The 20709-nt window shown below is 45.9% G+C and overlaps 1 protein-coding gene across 4 annotated transcripts in view; it reads right to left on the minus strand.

Moving 5' to 3' along the window:
• Positions 1-2585: 2585 nt before the first annotated feature.
• Positions 2586-20709, minus strand: part of akap11 (A kinase (PRKA) anchor protein 11) — a 134421-nt gene continuing 116297 nt past the window's right edge. For all 4 annotated transcript variants that reach the window (XM_072514374.1, XM_072514375.1, XM_072514372.1 and 1 more), the window contains 2 exons: positions 7605-7765; positions 2586-5690 (listed from right to left, as the gene is read on the minus strand). In XM_072514374.1, the coding sequence (XP_072370475.1) occupies positions 5535-5690; positions 7605-7765 (317 nt within the window). In that variant the 3' untranslated portion in view covers positions 2586-5534. The remainder of the gene's footprint in view (positions 5691-7604; positions 7766-20709) is intronic.

The raw sequence follows: 20709 nt of genomic DNA on the forward strand, positions 1-20709 counted from the left end.
GTATCTGCGCTGGCCAAAAAGGAGAAAAATTTAACTAGTCGCTCATTTTAATCCCACTTTCCAGCACCTGGCTCATAGCTTTGTAGGTTCGAGCACTTTAAATGCAGATCCAGGTACCTCTTAAATGAGTTGAGCATTTGAGTCTCAACCAATTCAGGCAGTCAAAATCCAGAAGCTCACCACCTTTTATACTTCTGGCGTAGCATTTTTGATCCATGGATGATTTGTGGACATATCTTTAAGGCAGCCTGCATCTTTAATTCAAACAGAAGGATCCAGAAGGCTGTGCTGTTTTAGACTGGTTGACATCAGTGATAATTCAGCTTGATTGATTTGGCTGGTGACCAATGAATTGGCCCAAAGTGTTGTGCTCTGCTCGGTAACAGGCGGTGATTGGATCTGTTCTCACTGGAATGTTTTCAAAGTCATGAGGTTCCAGTTTGGTTGCACTTTTGATTCTGCAGCCTGGATGGAGGAATTTATCCAACTCTCTCCAAAAAGATCTAATTAATCCTCTCCATAAGGCCATTGTGAGGGCTGCCTCTCTCTCCAGCACGGCTGGGTGTCATTCTCTCGAGACTGCAAAGGCTTGAAGTCAAATCACAAACCAAGAGCAAGGTTTGTTGTGAAATAATGTGTCTATACAGAAAGATATAGGCTTGGATGTGAACCTCGAACTGAAGGCCATTTGATAAGAAATAAAGCACCTCTCCAGCAAGCCTGCTGCCTGTAAGTGCCATATTGAATGAATGACTCAGCAAGGAAGGCCAGCTGTAAACCAGAGACTTTGATCAACCAGCGCGCTGTGAGGAAAGCGTGCTAAAGAACCACCATCTTTTGACCTTCATCCGTATTATTTTTACCTCAGTGACAGTCCAAAGATGTCTTTGATGGGGTTTAATTTGGCATCAAGCACGCACGAGAGCAAATGGCTTGAGCCCTATTTACAAGGTCACCGATATGGCCAATCTTATAGCACATTGAACTGTAGGATTCCCAACACGTCTATTTACCAGTGACGTTAGCCTTGCAGTAGACAATGGGAAATCATTAATATTTCTTTTAAAATAAATAAAAAAATATCGAAGTTATTTTGTTTACAAAGAATTTAGCAATGTAGGATATTTCAACTAACATGGTATAAGGGTTTTTAATTCGGATGAGAAAGCTGCAACAAAGTTTACATTGATAATGATAGGAAAATCTGATTTGGTTAGTTTTTCATTTAAAGTTACATTTGACAGGAACATAACTACAACATTAAGCAAGGAATTACTGTGTCGAATTACAAACACATTGCAAATTGGACTTGTAATTGCTAACTTCTTGACACCAGTGGTGTTGGCCATTCCTGTAAGTGGCCAGAACAACTTTCTCTCACTTCACATATCTACTTGTACAATAGTGACAATCTGCAGCTGCAACAGTGGCAACTCAGAGTGAAATTATCTGACTAGCCATGTCCTCTGCACATATATTTCTTTATTTTAAGGCAGATCTAGTTGCTACCAGATGGGTTGAGGCTTGGTTTGAAGCAAATGCTCTGCGAAGCACTCATTTCAAGCAGTACAACTCCTATTGATGCAATGACACAAAATAAAGAACATGTCACCTTTCCCCATATCAGTGTGTTTCTTATTTAGTTTAAACAAGAGGTTTTCTAACTGCCTTCCACAACTCAGGAAAAGGTCATTGCTTTTTCCTTTAATGAAACTGTCTGCTGTTGCAGCCTTGCTGTTAGAAAATGCTACCAGGACAGAACACTTTATGTTTGACCAGAAAGAGAGTTGACCTTCAGTTATTGATGAAGCCAGATAAAATCAGTTCTGAAATCAGCTCCAGACCAAGTTTATATTTAAAAGATGTGACTGTTTAAACTTCTTTCCAGGGTCTTCAGTATTTTGTATTTATACTATCTTCTGCACCGTACAAATAAATGAGAACTTCTTCACCTGATTAAAAATGTTAGCGCCGAAATGTTAGGAATATGCATTGCTCAATTAGCTGCAACAGCTCCTTTCACCTGCAAATCAAATCAGAGACTTTATTCTGGAGAGGCATTAATTCAGAGTGTGCCCACATGAGGGATAAACTCCCTTTCAAGAGCTCAAATCTGTCTGACATCAATCCTTTTCCAAGATGATGTGTCTGAGCAGAATGAATCCTCTAGTCGAATCAGTATTTCAGCGCCAGGGCTGTGCAGTACTCCATTGCAATGACCAGCCAGCCTACCTCATCAACTTTCCTGTCAGGGTTAGAACTGTCACTGGGAACTGAGGTTTCTTTTCGCTTGCCTCAAGATAACCTTGTGGACCATTGCCTGAATTAATTGAAGCTGATTAGTCCTCTGTGTTGATGGGCCATGTCTGAGCTTTAAGTTAGTTAAAATCCAGCACGAGACTTGCACCCACTTTGATCTGACAATCTCAACCCAATTTCAGTGGAATTGGCCAAATACTGGGGGGTGGGCACATACACCCTATATATTTAGAAAACACTCCATTTCTCTGAATTCCATCGTGAGACTCCAGCACGGGTTCCCCAATAATTTAACCCTATTATACAAAGCAGAGCACACATGTAGACACAGTAGATGATCTACAGTTTATTGTTTTTAGTCATTGCTGGAGAAATAAACCAAGACATCAACATAGTGCAACTGGTAGCTTATAATCGGAGAACAGAATGTACACTTGGATTAATAGCTGACACATAAAAATCATCATAAGTTAAATGAATTTCACTGCTCTATTTTTGGCATAATTCATATTGGGATTACAACAGACATCACACACTTCATATTTACCTCTAGCATGTGAATTACAATGGAATTAACACTGCACCCAGTAACAAAATAAGTACTATCAGAATCAGGTTCAATTTTAATGCTTCACATTTTCATCAAAATGGCATCACGAAGTACAGCTGAGAATAGAGCAGAGACAGAGGAACACACACAAAAAAATAAAGTGACTAAGTAAACCAGGAATAGACTTTCCACCCAGTTAGTCGCATGGCGGTATTGATATCACTCGGTTAAAAGGTGCTACGTTGAATTCAAAGTAGTTGGGGAAAACACATTCCAGATTCCTGATCCTGACCCACTACCAGATAGAAAAAAAAATTATATAACTGATCTCCGAAGTGGGAAATCTCAGGTGGTATCTTGTGAATTTTATATAAGCAAAGGATTAAATTTAATCTGCAATGAATTTTATTACTGCTGGCAATAGTGAGATATTCTGGCAGCTCATAAGGTTACATGCACACAGCCCATCATGTGTTCATGGGAGTATGAACACCAATAGAATTCACAATGGCATTCAAAATTTTAGCACATGGCAAAGTGAAAGCAGCTGGGATATCACTGTGCAGACAGTGCAGGGAGCTGATAGATTGACACAACTAATCCCAATGTTAAATTTGCTGGAAATATAACAAATCAGTGCTAAGTGGCTTTGAAGTGTTGGCAGAAAAACACAAATTATTGTCACAATATGATCAAGTGTGTTTGTTTATGTACATCAGACTGACTCGAGTACAGGAATGTCTGTTAAAATTTCCTTGAAAGACTACGCTTTTGTAACTCATAAATCACAACTTGAGTCTCGCTGTGCAGTAGCTAAACATTACCTCATTCTCACAAAGGGAATTGTTATTATCCTGACATCCAAATCCTTCCATTCTAATCAGAGCAGGATTTTTAATTCAGCACATAACACGCAGGCCATAATTTCAGAGCTGTACTGTACAGAATCATTTGCTCCCTCAGAGAGATCAGCTTGTGGGAATGTAATTCCTATGTAGCACAACTGGCAGCACATAGTGGCAAATATTACTCTCAAAGATCCATCTGCTCCACGTATAGAAGCTAATAGTTAAAAAACCAAGAGTTGTCAGATCTGTGGGCCTATATTAAAATGGTCTGCTGCCATTTCAGAATGTTTGAATTTTGTAATCTGTTTGTGATCACAGATGATAAGATATATCGCCTCATCTTCCAGAACTCTACATTCGGTAGTATAGGAGAGATTTGCAACCCACACTGTGATCACTGGAAAATCAAATGGATTGCAGCACTTGCTGGTAAAGGAATCTGCCTGACTTTCCCATATTTGCTAGAACAGACCCCAGAAAGTCTCCCCTGTATTTCTCATTGCACTAATCCTCAAATTTTGCAATATTTGAATGCCTTGCATTAAAATGTTTTAACCAGGTGATAGGAGAAGTGGTCAGTTGCACACTAATTAAATAAATGAGGAAACAGAATACCAAGTTGGAAACGTTAAAAGGGTTCATTTTGCAAGACTGCACTTTAGTAAATGGAAAGTGCTGTGAATTGGACGTGCCGATAGCCCAAAGTGAATCTCCCATCCTCTTGCAGGACTATTGCACAGAACTGACTGGGAAACTAAGAACTGTTCAGAGACTGTGGCTAACCAGGTCAGTCAGTGGCCTGGGACCAGCAGCTGGGGCATTAATAAATCAGCAGCGACAAACAACCATACTTGGGTCGATACTGCAATTTGCTTTTTGCCTCCACTTACCACAAGCTGCACTGCACAACATTAGCAACACCAGTTTTCTCCTGGTTTGTGAAGAGTTTCAGCACTAAACTAAGTGTAGGTTACGAAGCATTTGCTAAATTAAGTACTCTTCACCGCCCCATTTCCATGGTTACAATTTTCTCTCCCCTTTGCTGAGGCTGGTGGTACAAAAACATTGGCAACCTTCCACTATCACAAACCAAGTCATCATTCTTTCTATCCTGCAGGCTGTTAAAACTTGAGAGTATTATAATTTAGATTAGTACAAATCAATGTGTGTTTTTGTTGAAGTGCACACCTTGCAGATGATCGTTGAAATGTAATTTCCATAATTTGTGGTCAGAAAGTGCAGCAAAACCTCAGATTCCCCTTAGAATGCATAGTGGTCGTGAAGTGCAGGACCCAGAAGCCACCCAGAGGGGGAAGGAGTTTACAAGTTCAATTTCGGCCAGTTCCTTGGCCAGAGCTAATGTCATGGTGTTATCTTCCAGGGCTGAAAGGAGGTCAGAACCTCTGCCACTAGCACAATGCACATTTCCACCAACTGAATGATTGAGTGGTTGCAAAACGGCAGGTTTTTAGGAGCTGCAAGAACTGATATGTCTCCAATTATTTCTCGTGGGAGGGATCACAGATTCCTTATACTTGAAAATTGAGCGAGGAAGAAATAGGCGGGAATATCCACAGAGCTGCACTGAGTAACACTTCTGGTTAAGTAACAGCGGTGAAGCAGGAGCAGCATTGAGGAACTTTCCAGCCTAGTATTGTGTTTAATTTAAATCTCAACTTGCCCTCGCACCAAAATCCTTTCCATCTTTATAGTACGTGAGAGTTTACCGCCAATTATGTTTTCTGTCATAAAAAACACAAGCCTTCTGGTTCAGCTCCCTGCTCGGTAAGCTGCAGACTTAGCAATACTTGGCTGGTGGGTACCTGACAACTCTCTACAAATGTATTTTCAGTGCTCTTCATACGTGGCTACATGTTCTATGTATTCTCCAGCAGCCAGTCAAAAAGGGGTATGCGAGTGCAGTGAGCTCCAGTAGGGTCTTGTTCCCTGGTGTCGCAGTATCTCAGGACTGCCCGCAGCAGATCACAGATCTTCCAGCCCCTCGCTTCTGCCCTTTTCACCACTGCAGAAAACTAGGGAGATAACAGCATATCAGCATTAGGGAATGCGGTGGCATAGTGGTATTGTCACTAGGCTAGTAATTCAGAGACCCAGGGTAACACACTGGGGACCCCAGTTCGAATCCCATCATGGTAGATGGTGAAATTTGAATTCGCTAAAAGTCTGGAATTAAAAATCTAATGATGAGCATGAAACCATTGTCAATTGCCATAAAATCCATCATTTAGGGAAGGAAATCTGCTGTCCTTAGCGGTCTGACTCCAGACCCATAGCAATGTTGTTGACTCTTAAATGCCCTCTGAAATGGCCTCATTTCAAGGACAATTAGGAATGGGCAATAAATGCTGGCCCAGCCAGCGATGCCTACATCCTGTGAATTGATAAAACAAATTGATGGGTGAAGCCGCAGACTCAAAGCCATTACAATGTAGAGTGCTCTGACGCGAGTGTTGCATTCAAGAGCAGAATAATTACTTAATAAATATATAAAGAGGGTGTGGAGACAGAGTTGGAAAGTAGGATTAGGGTTCCAAACCTCCAGATTGCCCCACAGTATCCAAGGATTGAAGATCGATCTCCCTTCACTGCTGTGGGCAACATCAGGAGAAAATAAATAATTGGAGCGTTAAAATTGGTGTCCTTTTTAAATTTTCTTTCAAGGTTTTCTTTTTAGTGATAATAATGTGGAAGTTGGGGACAAAAGCTGGCAGATTGATTGGAGGTAATCTCTGATGAAATCGCCAGTAAAAATGCCCAGAGTTCCCAACTCGAGGAAAGCGGGAAAATTCCGTGCAGGCCAGAAAATAGCATTCCACCTGTCCAAAACCGTTTCATACTTCTATCAGTTTAACATGTAAAATTTAGCATCACTGACAAGAATAAATCCTGAATCCCTCACTATCAACATCCTGGGGGCTGCCATTGACCAGAAACTGAACTGGACTAGCTATATATATATTATATGTCCACCACCTACAAGGCACAGGTTAGGGGTGTGATGAAATACCGACCGGAAAACAGAATACTGTGGGTTCTGGCAATCTGAAATAATAAGAGACAATGCTGGAAATACTCAGCAGGTCAGGGAGTAAATGGCCTCCTCCTGCTCCTATTTCCTATGTTTCTATGATCCCCTAGCTTGGTGATAATGGTAGAGTGGGGGATATGCCAGGCCATGAGGTTACAGACTGTGGTTGAATGCACTTCTGCTGCTGCTGGTGGCCTACAGCGCCTCATGGATGCCCAATGGAGTTGCTAGATCTGTTCGAAGTCTATCCCATTCAGCACATTGGTAGTGCCACACAACACAATGGAGTGTGCCCTAAATATGGAGACTTTGCCACTCCTACCGATACTATCATGGACAGATGCATTTGCAGCAGGCAGGTTGGTGAGGATGATGTCAAGTATGTTTTTCCCTCTTGTTGGCTCCCTCACCATCTACTGCAATCCCAACCCAGGAGTTATGTCCTTTAGGACTTGACCAGCTGCATCTGTGGTTGTCCTACCGAGCCACCCCATCCAGAGTACATTCTGCGCCCTTCTACTCTCTGTCCTTCCACCAAGTGATGTACAATGTAGAGGAGTACTGATTCATCAGCTGAGGAGGATCGGTTTGTGGTAATCAGCAGAAGGTTTCCTTTCCCATGTTTGACCTAGTGCCATGAGACTCCATGAGTTCCAGAGTCAATGTTGAGGACTCCCAGGGCTACTCCTGGCCGACTGTGTACCACTGTGCCGCCACCTCTGCTGGTGAGACAGGGCATACCCAGGGATGATGATGGCGGTGTCTGGGACATTATCCTGACACCTTGGTTGGCACGAGGTACAGAGAAAATTTAAACAAGATTTAATTTTGTATGAAGCAATTGAACACAGAATCACAGAACACCTCGTAAGCAAGCACAATTTAACCTCATACTCACAGGCAACAGGTCATCTTCAAAAGATTCCTTGAAGTAGACCACAGACACCTGAAACTGTGAGGCTGCTATCCACTGCAACACCATTTTCACCTGAGGATTGACACTGCTGGGTTTGAGGTCAACATTTAAAATTAATAATGTTTCTTTTGCCTGCATCAGATCTATAAATGGAGGGGGAAAAAGTGCAAAACAGATTTGAGTTGATTGTTGAGAGACTTGCACTAATTTAATAAGAATAAAATGGTGGTTAGAAGGTGAAAAACATAAATTAAAAACTGCTGTTAAGAAGAGTGTCAAATGTTTTGTCCTGCGCATTTACAACATTTGCTGATTTTATTTCCCTTTTAAAACATTCCCAAGAGTCTGGCCTACCACTAATCTTCACAGTACTGCACGCCTTTTCTTTAAATTTGATGCCATCCATTACTTCCTTAGTTAATTACAGATGCCACATTCTTCTCAGTCTTTCTTTCTCAATAAAATCCATCTTTGTTGAGAGTCATGGAATATCTCCTTACATTTCTGCCCGTTTCTCTACCATCTTACCTTTGAACCTATCTACCCAACTCTGTCTTCATATCTTTACAATTACCTTAATTTAAATTTAAGACACTAGTTCTGGACTCATATATTTCACTCTCAAACCAAATGTGAAGTTATATCATGTTGTGATCACTCTTGCCGAAAGGATCCTTTATTATGAGGTTTTTATTACTCCTGTCTCATTAACAAGTTCAAAATAGCCTGGCCCCGTAGGTTTCAGGGTGTACTGTTCTAAGAATTGTCCAAATACTCTCAATAAAATCATCTAGGCTACTTTTGTCAATTTGATTTCTCCAATCGATGTGAAGATTAAAATCACCTAGAATTACTGCAGTGCCTTTCTCACAGGCCCCAAGTATTCCTCAATGTATTCCGTGTCCTGTGTAGTTACTGTTAGGGGGCCCAAAAAACTACTCACACCAGTGAATCTTTTCCTTTGCTATTTCTTATCTCTTCTCAAGCCAATTATACAAATTATTTCTATCAAGATCATTTCTCACTATTGATTTCATCCTTTATTAACAGAGCTACCCAATCTATTTTTCTCTCCTGTCCTTCCGAAATGACACATACCTTGGTCCCAGCCTTGGCCTTCTTGCAACGTAGCTATTATATCATACTCAGTTATTTCTATTTGTGCTATTGATTCATCCATCTCGTTACAAACAATGTGAACATTTAGATAAGGTGCCTTCAATTCTGTCTTTTTACAATCTTTAAAAAAAACTTTGACCTTATTTGCTGCTGCATTTTTATACTTGTGTACACTGTCCTTTCCAGTCACACTCTGGTTATCATTATTCCTATAATTACCCTGCCGGGGCAGCACGGTGGCACAGTGGTTAGCATTGCTGCCTCACAGCACTAGGGACCCGGGTTCAAGTCCGGCCTTGGGTAACTGTCGACGTGGAGTTTCCCCCAGGTGCTCTGGTCCCACAGTCCAAAGATGTGTAGGTTAGGTGGATTGGCCATGCTAAATTGCTCCTTAGTGCCCAAGGATGAGCAGGTTAGATGGGGTTATGGGAATGGAGTTACAGGGGAGTAAGCCTGGGTAGGGTGCTCTTTTGGAGGGTCAGTGCAGACTCGTGGGCCTATTGGCCTCCTTCTGCACTGAAGGAATTCTATTGCCTTGTCCTTTTTCTTAAACGTTCCAACTATCCCTTCATGTGATTCCTCCCTTTCCTCCCTGGCCCACTATTTAGCTTAAAGTTATACAATTTGCCAGGACACATGTCCCAGCACAGTTCAGGTGAAGAATGCCCAAACGATTGAGCTTCCTCTTTCCCCTGTACTGTGCAAGTACCCCATGACTCACGCATTCAATTCTCTAATCGGAGTTGCCCTGTTTTCTAGTGGCTCAGTTTGTAATCCGGAAATGATTAAGTTTGTGATTCTGCTTTTAAATTTAGCCCTCCCTATGTCATTGGTACCCATATGGACCATGTGAGAGGCTGGAAGTATTTTGGTATTAGGGGTCTACAATGCACCCATTTATAGCAGGCAGTCACTCTGCTCTTAAACAGACCAATCAAAAACTCCAAGGATAAATCTGGCCTCAACCTAATTTCTGTTACTCTTATTGGAGTCAACAGTGGAAAGTGTGTGCTAGAAGGCTTCAGACTTTACTGTTGCCTTTGTACATTTATAAGACTGTCATCCCCACGTTTTCCACCTTTGATGTTGAAGCAGGAGCAATTTATTGATTTGATCGATTGATTAATTTTTGTCACATGGTATCGAAGTACAGAGAAACTATTTTTCTGCAGCCAAGGGAATGTACACAGTACGTACATAGTAGACAAAAGAATAATCAACAGAGTACATTGACAAATGGTACATCAACAAATAGTGATTAGTTACAGTGCGGAACAAGAGCCAAGCAAGCAATACATGAGCAAGAGCAGCATAGGGCGTCATGAATAGTGTTCTTACAGGGAACAGCTCAGTCCGAGGGAGAGTCTAGTAGCTGTGGGGAAGAAGGTGTTCCCATGTCTTCAGACTTCTGTATCTTCTGCCTGATGGAAGGGTCTGGAAGAGGGCAAAGCTTGGGTGTGAGGGGCCTCTGACAATGCTGTCTGCCTTCCTGAGGCAGCAGGAGGTGTAGACAGAATCAATGGGAGGATGGCAAGCTTGTGTGAAGCGTTGGACTAAGTTCACTACACTCTGCAGCTTCTTGCGACCTTGGGCCGAGCAGTTGCCATACCAAGCTGTAATGCAGCCGGATAGGAAGCTCTCTATGGCACATCTGTAGAAGTTTGAGGGAGTCGATGCAGACATGCCGAATTTCTTTAACTTCCGTAGGAAGTATAGATGTCGTTGGGATTTCTTGACTGTTGCATCAATGTGAGTGGACCAGGACAGACTGTTGGTGATGGTGACCCCCAGGAACATAAAACTATCGACCATCTCCACTTCGGAGCCATTGATGTAGACGGGTGTGTGTGTGTCGTGCTACGCTTCCTGAAGTCGATGATCAGTTCCTTGGTCTTTCCAACATTTAGAGAGAGGTTGTTTTCGGTACACCATGCAACCAAGTGATCTATCTCTCTTCTGTAGCCTGATTTGTTGTTGTTTGAGATACGACCCACTAGCCATATCATCTGCAAACTTATACATCGAATTGGAACTGAATCTTGCCACACAGTCGTATGTGTATAGGGAGTACAGCAGAGGACTGAGCAAACATCCTTGCGGGGCCCAGGTGTTGAGGACTATTGTGGAGGAGGTGCTGTTAGCTATCCTGACAGATTGCGGTGTGTTGGTGAGGAAGTCAAGGATCCACATGCACAGGGAGGTGTCAAATCTCTTTAGACCATTTCAGTGTCTTGTCTCAAGTTTCAACAGCTGCTATACCATTGATAAGGCCAGTTTGTTCCTCACCTTCGTCCGAAGTGTAACTACATTTGTGTTAGAGGAATTCACTGCCTAAGTTGGTGGTTGAGGTTGAAATGTCAATTCATTTCATACGTACCTGGAACAGCATCTAAAGCGCTGGAACCTGCAAGGCTACGGCCAGGTGCTGGAAAGTGGGATGAAAAATAAGTGGCTAGTTTCTTTTTTTTTTAAGCCGGGGCAGATACGTTGGCATCTTTCTGGACCGTAATCTTTCTAAGGTTCTAAATCAGGAGTGTGATAGAATACTCTCCACTTGCCTGGATGAGTGCAGCTCCAACAACACTCAGGAAATTCAACGTCACGCAGAACAAAACAGCCCACTTGATTGGCACCCCTCCAGCAACTACAGCAGTCACTCTTCACCACTGACGAACAGTGGCAACAGTGTGTACCATCTACAAGATGCACTGCAGGAACTCACCAAGACTCCTCTAGCAGACCTTTCAAACCCAAGACCACTACCATCTAGAAGGACAAGGGCAGCAGATACATGGGAACATCGCCACAGAATAAAACATCTGCCCCCACACCCACCTGCAACTAGGGTCGGTCCGACACCCCGAAAATGGCTTTAGGTGACCGGGCTCCACATCCATGTGCAAGACCCACGAGATTGTGCTAAATACCGCCCTCCAAAACCTTTCCAGTTTCGGGCAGGACCAAAACACGTGAACTTGGTTTGTGGGGCCTCCCACATCACTCACAGACATCCTCCACCCCATCCAACAGCCGGCTCATCATTGATTTTGTGAAGTTCGCCCGATGCATGACTTTCAACTGTATCAGTCCCAGCCTCACAAATGAGGTTGAGGCATTCACCGTCCACAGTCCCTCGTACCACAATCCCTCTTCCAACACCTCCCCCAGCTCCTCCTTCAACTTTGCCATAATCCCCTCTATAGACACCCTGTCCTCCTCCAGGATCCCCCCATAGATCACTGAAACAACCCCCCTCTCCAACGCCCCCCCCCCCCCCCCCCAAAGAACAAGTCCATCATTTCCTTGATGCCCCCTCTCGTCCCATCACCGAAACCTCGCATCGATACCCCCGACTCGAATCCATGATTCCCCCTACTCAGCGACCCCAAGCTTAAAATGCTGCCTAAACTGCCTCCAGGTCTCCAAAGTGGCGACCACGGCTAACTCACCGAGTACTTTTCTGGAGCCACCGGGAGCGGCGCAGTTGTCAGCGCCCGCAGCCCCACCCCCTACACGAGCCCCCGTCCAACTTAACCCATTGGGGTCTCCCCCTCCTTGTTCCAGCCCCGCACTTCTCCACATTCACTGCTCAATCGTAGTACAGTAAGATTGGGACATCTAGCCCCTCCACCTGTCGCCCCCTTTGCAAGACCACCCTCCTCATCCTGGCCACCTTCCCACCCCCCAAAAATAAACAAGATCAATTTGTCCACCCCCTTGAAGAAGGATTTTGGTAAAAAGACGGATAGGCACCGGAATAGGAACGAAAATCTCGGTAACACATTCATTTTAACTGCCTGCACCCAGCCCAACGACAGAGGGAGGTTGTCCCATCTTGCACCAAACTAGTAAAATTATACCTTCCGAGCCCACCCCAGTCCCTAGCCACCTGCACCTCCAAGTACCTAAAATGGGTTGCCGCCAGACAAAATGCCCCCCCCCCGCCCCACTCCCGGCTGGGAGACCCTGAAATGGTTGTTCTTGCTTACCTTCAATTTATACCCCGAGAACGTCCTGAATCTTTGAAGCAGCTCCATTATACTCCCGACCGACATGCTCGGTTCCAGGATGTAGAACACCAGATCATCGGCATATAAGGATACACTGTGCTCCACAACCCCCCTCGATATTCCCTTCCACAACCCCAAGCTTCTGAGCACGATGGCCAAAGGCTCTATAGCCAGTGCAAACAACAGGGGGGGGGACACTGGACCCCCTGCCTTGTACCCCAGTGCAGAGCAAAGTACTCGGAATTCATATTATTAATGCACTAATTACAAATCTCTCCAATGCCACCATCAAATAACCCCACTCTACCCGATCAAACGCCTTCGCTGCGTCCAGTGCCGCTGCCACCACCACTCTGTCTCCTTTCCCTCCGCCAGAGACAGGATCACATTTAGCAACCTCCTCACATTCGAAAACAGCTGCGTTCCCTTCACAAACCCAGTCTGATCCTTTCCTATCACCTTCGGGAACCACGCTCCAGCCTTGCAGTCAAAATCTTGGCATCTACTTTCAATAGGGAGCTGGGCCTATACGACCTACACTCCACCAGGTCCTTATCCTTCTTTAACAGCAGGGAATTCAAAGCCTGCCCCATCGTCTGTGGCAAGACACCCTTGCCTATCGCATCCTCGAACATTCCCACCATCAGCGGCGCCAACTTATCTTTAAATTTCTTATAGTATGCCACTGGGAACCCATCAGGTTCTGCTGCCTTACCTGCCTGCGTCCTTCTAATCACCTCCTGCTCCCCTACTGGCCCCTCCAAGCCTGCTCTATCCACTTCACCCAACCTCGGGTACTCCAACTCGTCCAGGAACTTGCTCATCTCTCGCTCCTCTCCCGGTGGCCCTGACCCATATAATGTCTCATAGAACTCTTCAAATACTTTATTGATCTGCTCCGGGGCCACCACCAACTTCTCCATCTTATCCCGCACCTGAACTATCTCCCTCGTCGCGTCTCCCTCCAGAGCTGGCAGGCCAACATACTCCCTGCCTTCTCCCCATGCTCATAGACCACCTCCCTCATACTTCTCAATTGGCACACGGCTTTCCCTTTGGACAACTGGCCGAACTTCTCCCGAAGCTCCTTCCTTTGGCCAAGAGGGCCAGGTCCAGGTTGCCCGCGTACCTCCTATCCACCTCCAGCATCTCCTCTATCAATTTTTGGTGCTCCTCTCTCCCCTTCTTGTCCAACTTAGCCTTGAATGAAATCACCTTCCCTTTCACCATTGCCTTCAGAGCCTCCCAAACCACCTACTGGCGAAACATACCCCATGCAATTGAAGCACACATATTCTTTGATTACCTTCCCAATCTTATTACAAAAAGTCCGATCCACTAACAACCCCACGTCCATTCTCTACCCCGGCCTTTGTGCCATTTCCTTCTCCAGAACCACATCCACCCAATGCTGTGCATGGTCAGAAATCAATATCGCTGAATACTCCGACCTTTTGACCCCGGCCAATAACGCCTTCCCCACCATGAAAATGTCTATTCTCGAATATTACTTTATGTACCGGGAGAAAAATGAATACTCACGTTCCCACGGATCCACTCCTCCCATCTCTCTCATGAGTCCAGCCAGTGTGGTTGAGACCTATCCACCTTTGGCTCTTGCACCATATTCAAAACCCCCCCAGCCCCCCACTATTAATTTGTGGTTATCCAAATCTGGAATGGCACCCAGCACCCTCTTCACAAACCCCCGCACCGTCTCAGTTGGGGCCATATAACGCTCACCAGCGCCACCAACCTCCCCTCTGACGACCCCATCAATATCAGGTACCTGCCCCCTGGTCCGCCACCACCTTCTCCATCTGAAACCGCACCCTCTTGCCTGCCAATACCGCTACGCCCCAAGCCCTACTATCAAACCCAGAATGGAAAACCTGACTCACCCAACCCTTCCTGAGCCTCACCCTCAGATGGGTCTCCTGCTGCGTCACATCGGCTTTCAAGTTCCTTCAATGTGTAAAAACCCTCGACCTCTTCACTGGTCCCCCCAACCCCTCACATTCCATGTTACTATTCTGACCGGGGGCCTCTCACCACCCTCCTACATCCCCTCCTATCCGCCAACTTCGTAACCCCGGACCTTGCCGATCGGGCCTGACCTGCCGCAGTCCCTTTGTTGCTGACGAACCCCTCTCCCCGCCCCCCCCCCCCCTCCCAAAATCCCCCCCATCAACTTCCTCCTCTTGAAAACACCTCTCCCAATATCAAGTTCCTTTCCTCACCTTTCACACCTCACAGGCCCATCGAAACCTGTTCGACCTGGTTCCAATGACTGTGGCCCCTCCCCCACCACACTCCCATTCACTAGCCAACCTCCGCTTGCCAGTGTGAAGGCCACTGCCCAAGCCCCCCTCCTCCCAGTCCCTGCAAACAAAGGCACTCAAACATAACTAGTGCACAAAAACTGCGCCGCAGAAAACCGCCATAACCCCAAAGCCCAATATCCTCATACCCACTGTAGCCCATACCAAAGGTAACCACCCTTCCCCATCAACCAATCCAAAAACCAAACCCTCAACTGTTCCCCCCCCCAAAACAGAACAAATAATCATGAAACAAGAGAAAAGTCTGTACAAAACATTTAACCCCTCCCTTCAGTCAAAACCAAACCCCAGTCCCATCTCTTATTTAAACCCCAGTTCTTCGGCCTTCATACATGCCTTCACCGTCTCAAAGTTGAAGTCCCTTGAGTTATAGGTCACCCTCAGCTTCGCTGGGTAGACCACGCCAAATGTCACACCGTTGCTGAAGAGTGCCGCCTTCACCCGACTGAACGCCACCCACCTTCTTGCCAGCTCCACACTTCAGACCTGGTATATACGAATACCAGTTCCTTCCAACTTCATCTCACGCCTTTGCTTCGCCCAACTCAGGGCCTTCTCCTTCACATGGAACTTGTGGAAACAAATTTTGACCACATTTGGCCATTTACCTTTGGCTTGGGCCTGAGCGACCGATGAGCCCTGTCCAGCTCATACTGGAAGGTTTCTTCCCCCTCCGCCAACAACTCCACCAACATTTTTGTGAAGTACTCAGTCGGCCTCGGGCCCTCCAGCCCCCCAGGCAGGCCCACAATTCTCAAATTCTGCCTCCTCGACCTGTTCTCCAGATCCTCCACCTGGGCTCCGAGTCCCTTGTTGGCCTCCACCACCCTCCACAGCTCCTCACCCATCGAGGTGAACTGGTCACTATGTTGCGACAGACCCTTCAACTTCTCGGTTTGCTCCCGCACCTCAGTCGACGCCTTCACACCGCCGCCTTTACTGGGGCCAGCATCTCCTCCATCAGTTCCTTCATCGCAGCCACCACCTCCTTTTGCATCACCTCCATGTGCTTGGCGAACTACCTCTCAAATTCTCCAGCCATCACCTTGGTCAGAGTCTCCACCGTGAAGGGTGCAGCCCCACCCAGCGATCCAGCCTCCTCCATCTTTCCTGCTGCCGGGCTGACCTGTTCACTCACCATCGAACCATCGCTCGCCCCTTTCTTCCCAGCAACTTTTTTCTAAGTCTTCCTGCACCGGGCATTAAATTCCAATAACCAGAGCCTCGAGCAGGAGCTACCCAATGTGCAACTTACACCTACAAGACCGCCACCGGACGTCTTCTCAAAAGATAGCTTATGATCACCTTTGTAAGGGAAATTAGAGATGAGTAATACATGCTGACCTTGTTCATACTCCAAAAAAAAAAAAATACAAATTGTCAAGATATTCATCTGTACATTAGCATTTTACCTCCATTATATAACCTCTTCACTGATATCATTCAATTTCACTGAGAAAAGAATATAGTCTGTGGAGATAGTCTGTTGTCACAGCCAAGAGCATGAAAGACAGTTCATCTCTCACTTTCAGTTGGAAAGGTCACTGTCGACACAAAAGCGAGACAGGCACATCCAACCTATTAATCAGAATATCAGTGCCAAAGTAGCGAAAACTCTTTGGAGTTGTTCAGCCCAGAAAAGGAAGATCAGAATGGACAAGTTAGATGGAATTACTGCAAACCGAGGAAGGGGAAGGACAAATTAAGTAGAATTACTGTATACAGGAGAGGTGAATGGACAAATCAGAGAGCTATTTCAGAGGAGAGAGCAATGAGCAAATCAGATATAATCGCCAGATTCTGGATGGTTAAGTGAAAAGATCAGGCCAAGTGGAAGATCAGCTACTGAATAGTGAACACGTTTGACGGGCTCAATGGCCTCTTCGCGCTTCCTGTGTTTCTACAACTTTGTCTGGGCAGATCAGAAAACTGCTGTACAGAGGGCTGTTGAATGGAGGTATCACTTATAACTGCTTGTTCAGTGTTGGAGTGGATTCCCAGCAGATGGCTCGAGAGGGACAAGGGAGCACAAAGTGGGCAATTAATGAAATGAATCTCACGAGGGCGGAGGGTAACTCATGTATTGAGTTTGTTTGAGGTCTCACGCTAAGCCTGAAATTGCCTGATGGACCAGTTGATGGCTTCAACAGTTCCCTCCATCCCCACTTCCCAAAATGCAGCCAAGTCAGTGGGTGGAGCAAGATTCCTGGGCCACAGATCATGCACCGATTCCTACTGCTATGAGGTAGTCAGCAGTTGGAGCAAGACAGCGTGTGATTTGGTAACATAGAAGGAGAATTTGCACTCAGATCTTGGGAGACTTTAGTGGTAAGATGTGACATCCTATTGTCGGCACAAAACTCCAGGCACTGGACACACATCAACATTTCAGGCACATACTGCATCCAACTAAATGTGTTGGAAATTCTGGGACAAGTGTCCAAATTCTGGAAATTGGGACTTCAATAGGCAACGCTGGTGTGCCAATGAGGTAAAGATCCATCTGTCTGGTGGTAGGATCAGGATGTATTTATGGTATTATAGAATAACAAAGTTTATAGCACAGAAAGAGGCCACTTGGTCCATCATAAACTATCGCATAATCATAATCTTTATTATTGTCACAAATAGGCTTACATTAACACTGCAATGAAATTACTAATAACCACCGAATATGCAACTGGCCAATCTCAAAACTTAGGGTATAAAGGGTGGCAATGGTAGCACAGTTTCTTCACAGCACCAGGGTCCCGGGTTCGATTACCGGCTTGGGTCACTGTGCGGAGTCTGCACATGCTCCCCGTGTTTGCGTGAGTTTCCTCCGGGTGCTCCAGTTTCCTCCCACAAGTCCCGAAAGATGTGCTGTTAGGTGAATTAGACATTCTGGATTCTCCCTCAGTGGTACAAACAGGTTACGGAGTATGGCGACTAAGGGATTTTCACAGTTACTTCATTGCAGTGTTAATGTAAGCTTACTTGTGACACTAGTAAAGATTATTATTATATTCCAAACTGATGTCAGATTGGCAGGACACATCAGTATCAAAATCATATGCCCTGGTTTGCCACGGAAGGTTAGAGACAGGCTGGAAAATGACATTAGCAAGCTGGTCTTGCTCCGAGTTACTGATGAACCGTTTAGTAATTGTGCAGATCCCTCTCTGGGAGTTAAAGGTATTGACAGCATTGGGCCATCTCCCTTACTGCAGCAGTGGGCGAAATGTGGCCCAGGGTAACGGATAGAATGGTACAAAATGGTAAATAATTCTGGTATTGGTTTGTCGCCATGAAGGTCCAACTACAATTCTGATAGTGATTAGCAGCAGATATCTCAATATTCAATGCCAATCGAGGATATATCAGGTAGTGATGATACTAGATATCCATGGACTTTCATTTCAAAAAGGGATTTATCAGACTGGGTCTCTTTTGTCTTGAAAACAGAAGGCCGAGGGGTAATCTAAGAGTGAGAATGTTTCCTCTTGCGGGAAAGGACATACCTAGAGGCCATCCATATGAGATGGTCACCAAGAAATCCAATAGGGAATTCATAGGAAACATCTCCACCCAGAGAGTGGGGAGAATGTGGAACTCGCTAATACAGGGAATGGTTGAAGAGAATCGTCCAGAAATATTCAAGGGAAAGCCAGACAAGTGTATGAGGGAGAAGGGAAAAGCAGGAACACTGCTGGATTTGGTTAAAAAAAGACGGGAGGAGGTTCAAGTGGAGCATAAACACTGACATGAGATGGATGGGCCAAAAGGCCTATTTCTGCGCTGTACAGCCTCTGTAAATCCTATGAAAACAAAGGCACCATGTTGTGGTGACTGCCTAAATTTGAAGGCCAGAACTTCGAAGGGTGCCTGACAAGATGGGGCATGGTTAGATCAACAGTAATTAACAAAACATCTGCAAAGAGTCAATTGGTGCACTGTTGAATGGCAATTGAGATTTAAAAATATAACTAAATATGCAATAGAAATTGGCTTCCGGTGGGGTGGGCGAGCAGGGCGGCCGCAAAAAAAAGAGCTCTCGCCGGTGGCCGCGATTCGCGGCGATTTCGGGGAAATCCCCGAGACCCCACGCACTCCCCGACTATCGTCAGCCTTTGGGGCCGCCACGAGCAGCCAGCGGGGTCGGTTTAAAAACTGTCGAAGAACCCCGCGCGGGTGTCGGGCGGCGGAGGCGGAGGGCCCGGCAGGTCGGAGCAGCGGGGGCGGAGCTACGAGGAGGTCGTGGCGGCAGGCCCGAGCGCCATGTAGGGAGGGTGCTCCACGTTGGATGGCTCCCACCTAGGAAGAAGAAGGTTTGAAGCCTGGTCCCAGGTGAATGTAGAGGAGAAAGAAAGAAGATTCATGGAAGTTTGGTAAAAGTTTTTTTTTCTCAAAAAAGAAGAATGTCAGATTGATGAAGGGCAGGAGGGTGAAGGGGGAGAGAGGAGAAAGGAAAGAAGATAAAAAACAATAAGCCGCTAAAAGATGCGAAAAGCAGCGTCAAAGAAAGGAGGAAACGCAGGTTCGCCGCCGAAGGAGAAGACGAGCAAAAGCAAAAGTGTTGACAGGATGGCGGAAGCCAAACTGCAAGGCGGGACCGCACTACTTACGGTGGAGAAGATGACCGAGGTGGTGGTGGTGGAGCTGGAAAAATGTTTGGTGAGGCACATGGAGATCCTGAGGAAAGAGATGGTGGTCGTGGTGAGGTCATTGTTGGAGGAGGCAATCGGCCCGATCAGGGTGGAGGTGGCAAAGGCATCGGCCGAAGTGAGAGAGCAGGGCGAGAAGATGAAGGAGGTGGAGGAGGCCGTGACACGACACAGCGACCAGGTCACCTCGATGGGAGACGAGCTGCGGAGGGTGGTGGAGGTTAACAGAGGGCTCCGAGCAAAGCTGGAAGACTTGGAAAACCGCTCAAGGCGGCACAATTTGAGAATTGTGGGCTTGCCCGAAGGGACAGAGGGCCCAAGGCCAACGCAATACTTCGCTAAGAAGTTGGCGGAGCTGATGGGGGAGGGTGAGAACCCCACCCTGTACGAGCTAGACCGAGCTCATCGGTCATTAAGGCCGAAGCCCAAAGTGAACGAGCCGCCAAGGGCAGTAATTATCTGCTTCCATAAGTTTTGCATGAAGGAGAAAGTATTAAGCTGGGCGAAGCAGAAGCGTGAGGTGCTGTGGGATGGTACTGCGGTTCGGATCTACCAGGACTGGACGGTGGAGTTGGCAAAAAGACGAGCGGCGTTTGGGCGAGTGAAGGCATCGGCTTTGTACAAGAAGGGGGTGCAATTTGGTGTGGTGTACCCGGCGAAGTTGAGAGTAACATATAAAGCCAAAGACTTTCATTTTGAGACAGCGGAGGCAGCTGAGGCGTTGTTGAGGGCAGAAGGCTTGGGACAGACGTGAAGAGCGGAACTGGAAGAAAGACTGTGGACTGTGTTTGAGCGGCTGGAAAATGTACAAATGTTACAACTTTCTTTTTACTGATTTGTATTGAAATTTGAAATTTACTTCTCTTTGCATTGTTGCAGAGTTCAAGTTAATGGCGTTCTGTGATGCGACGGTTAAATGTTATGTTAGTGAATTGTAGGGGTTGGATTGTTGGGTTTGTTTTGGTGTTTCTTT

This window comes from Scyliorhinus torazame, chromosome 8 (assembly GCF_047496885.1).
Source record: "Scyliorhinus torazame isolate Kashiwa2021f chromosome 8, sScyTor2.1, whole genome shotgun sequence".
In the NCBI taxonomy this organism is placed as follows: Eukaryota; Metazoa; Chordata; class Chondrichthyes; order Carcharhiniformes; family Scyliorhinidae; genus Scyliorhinus; species Scyliorhinus torazame.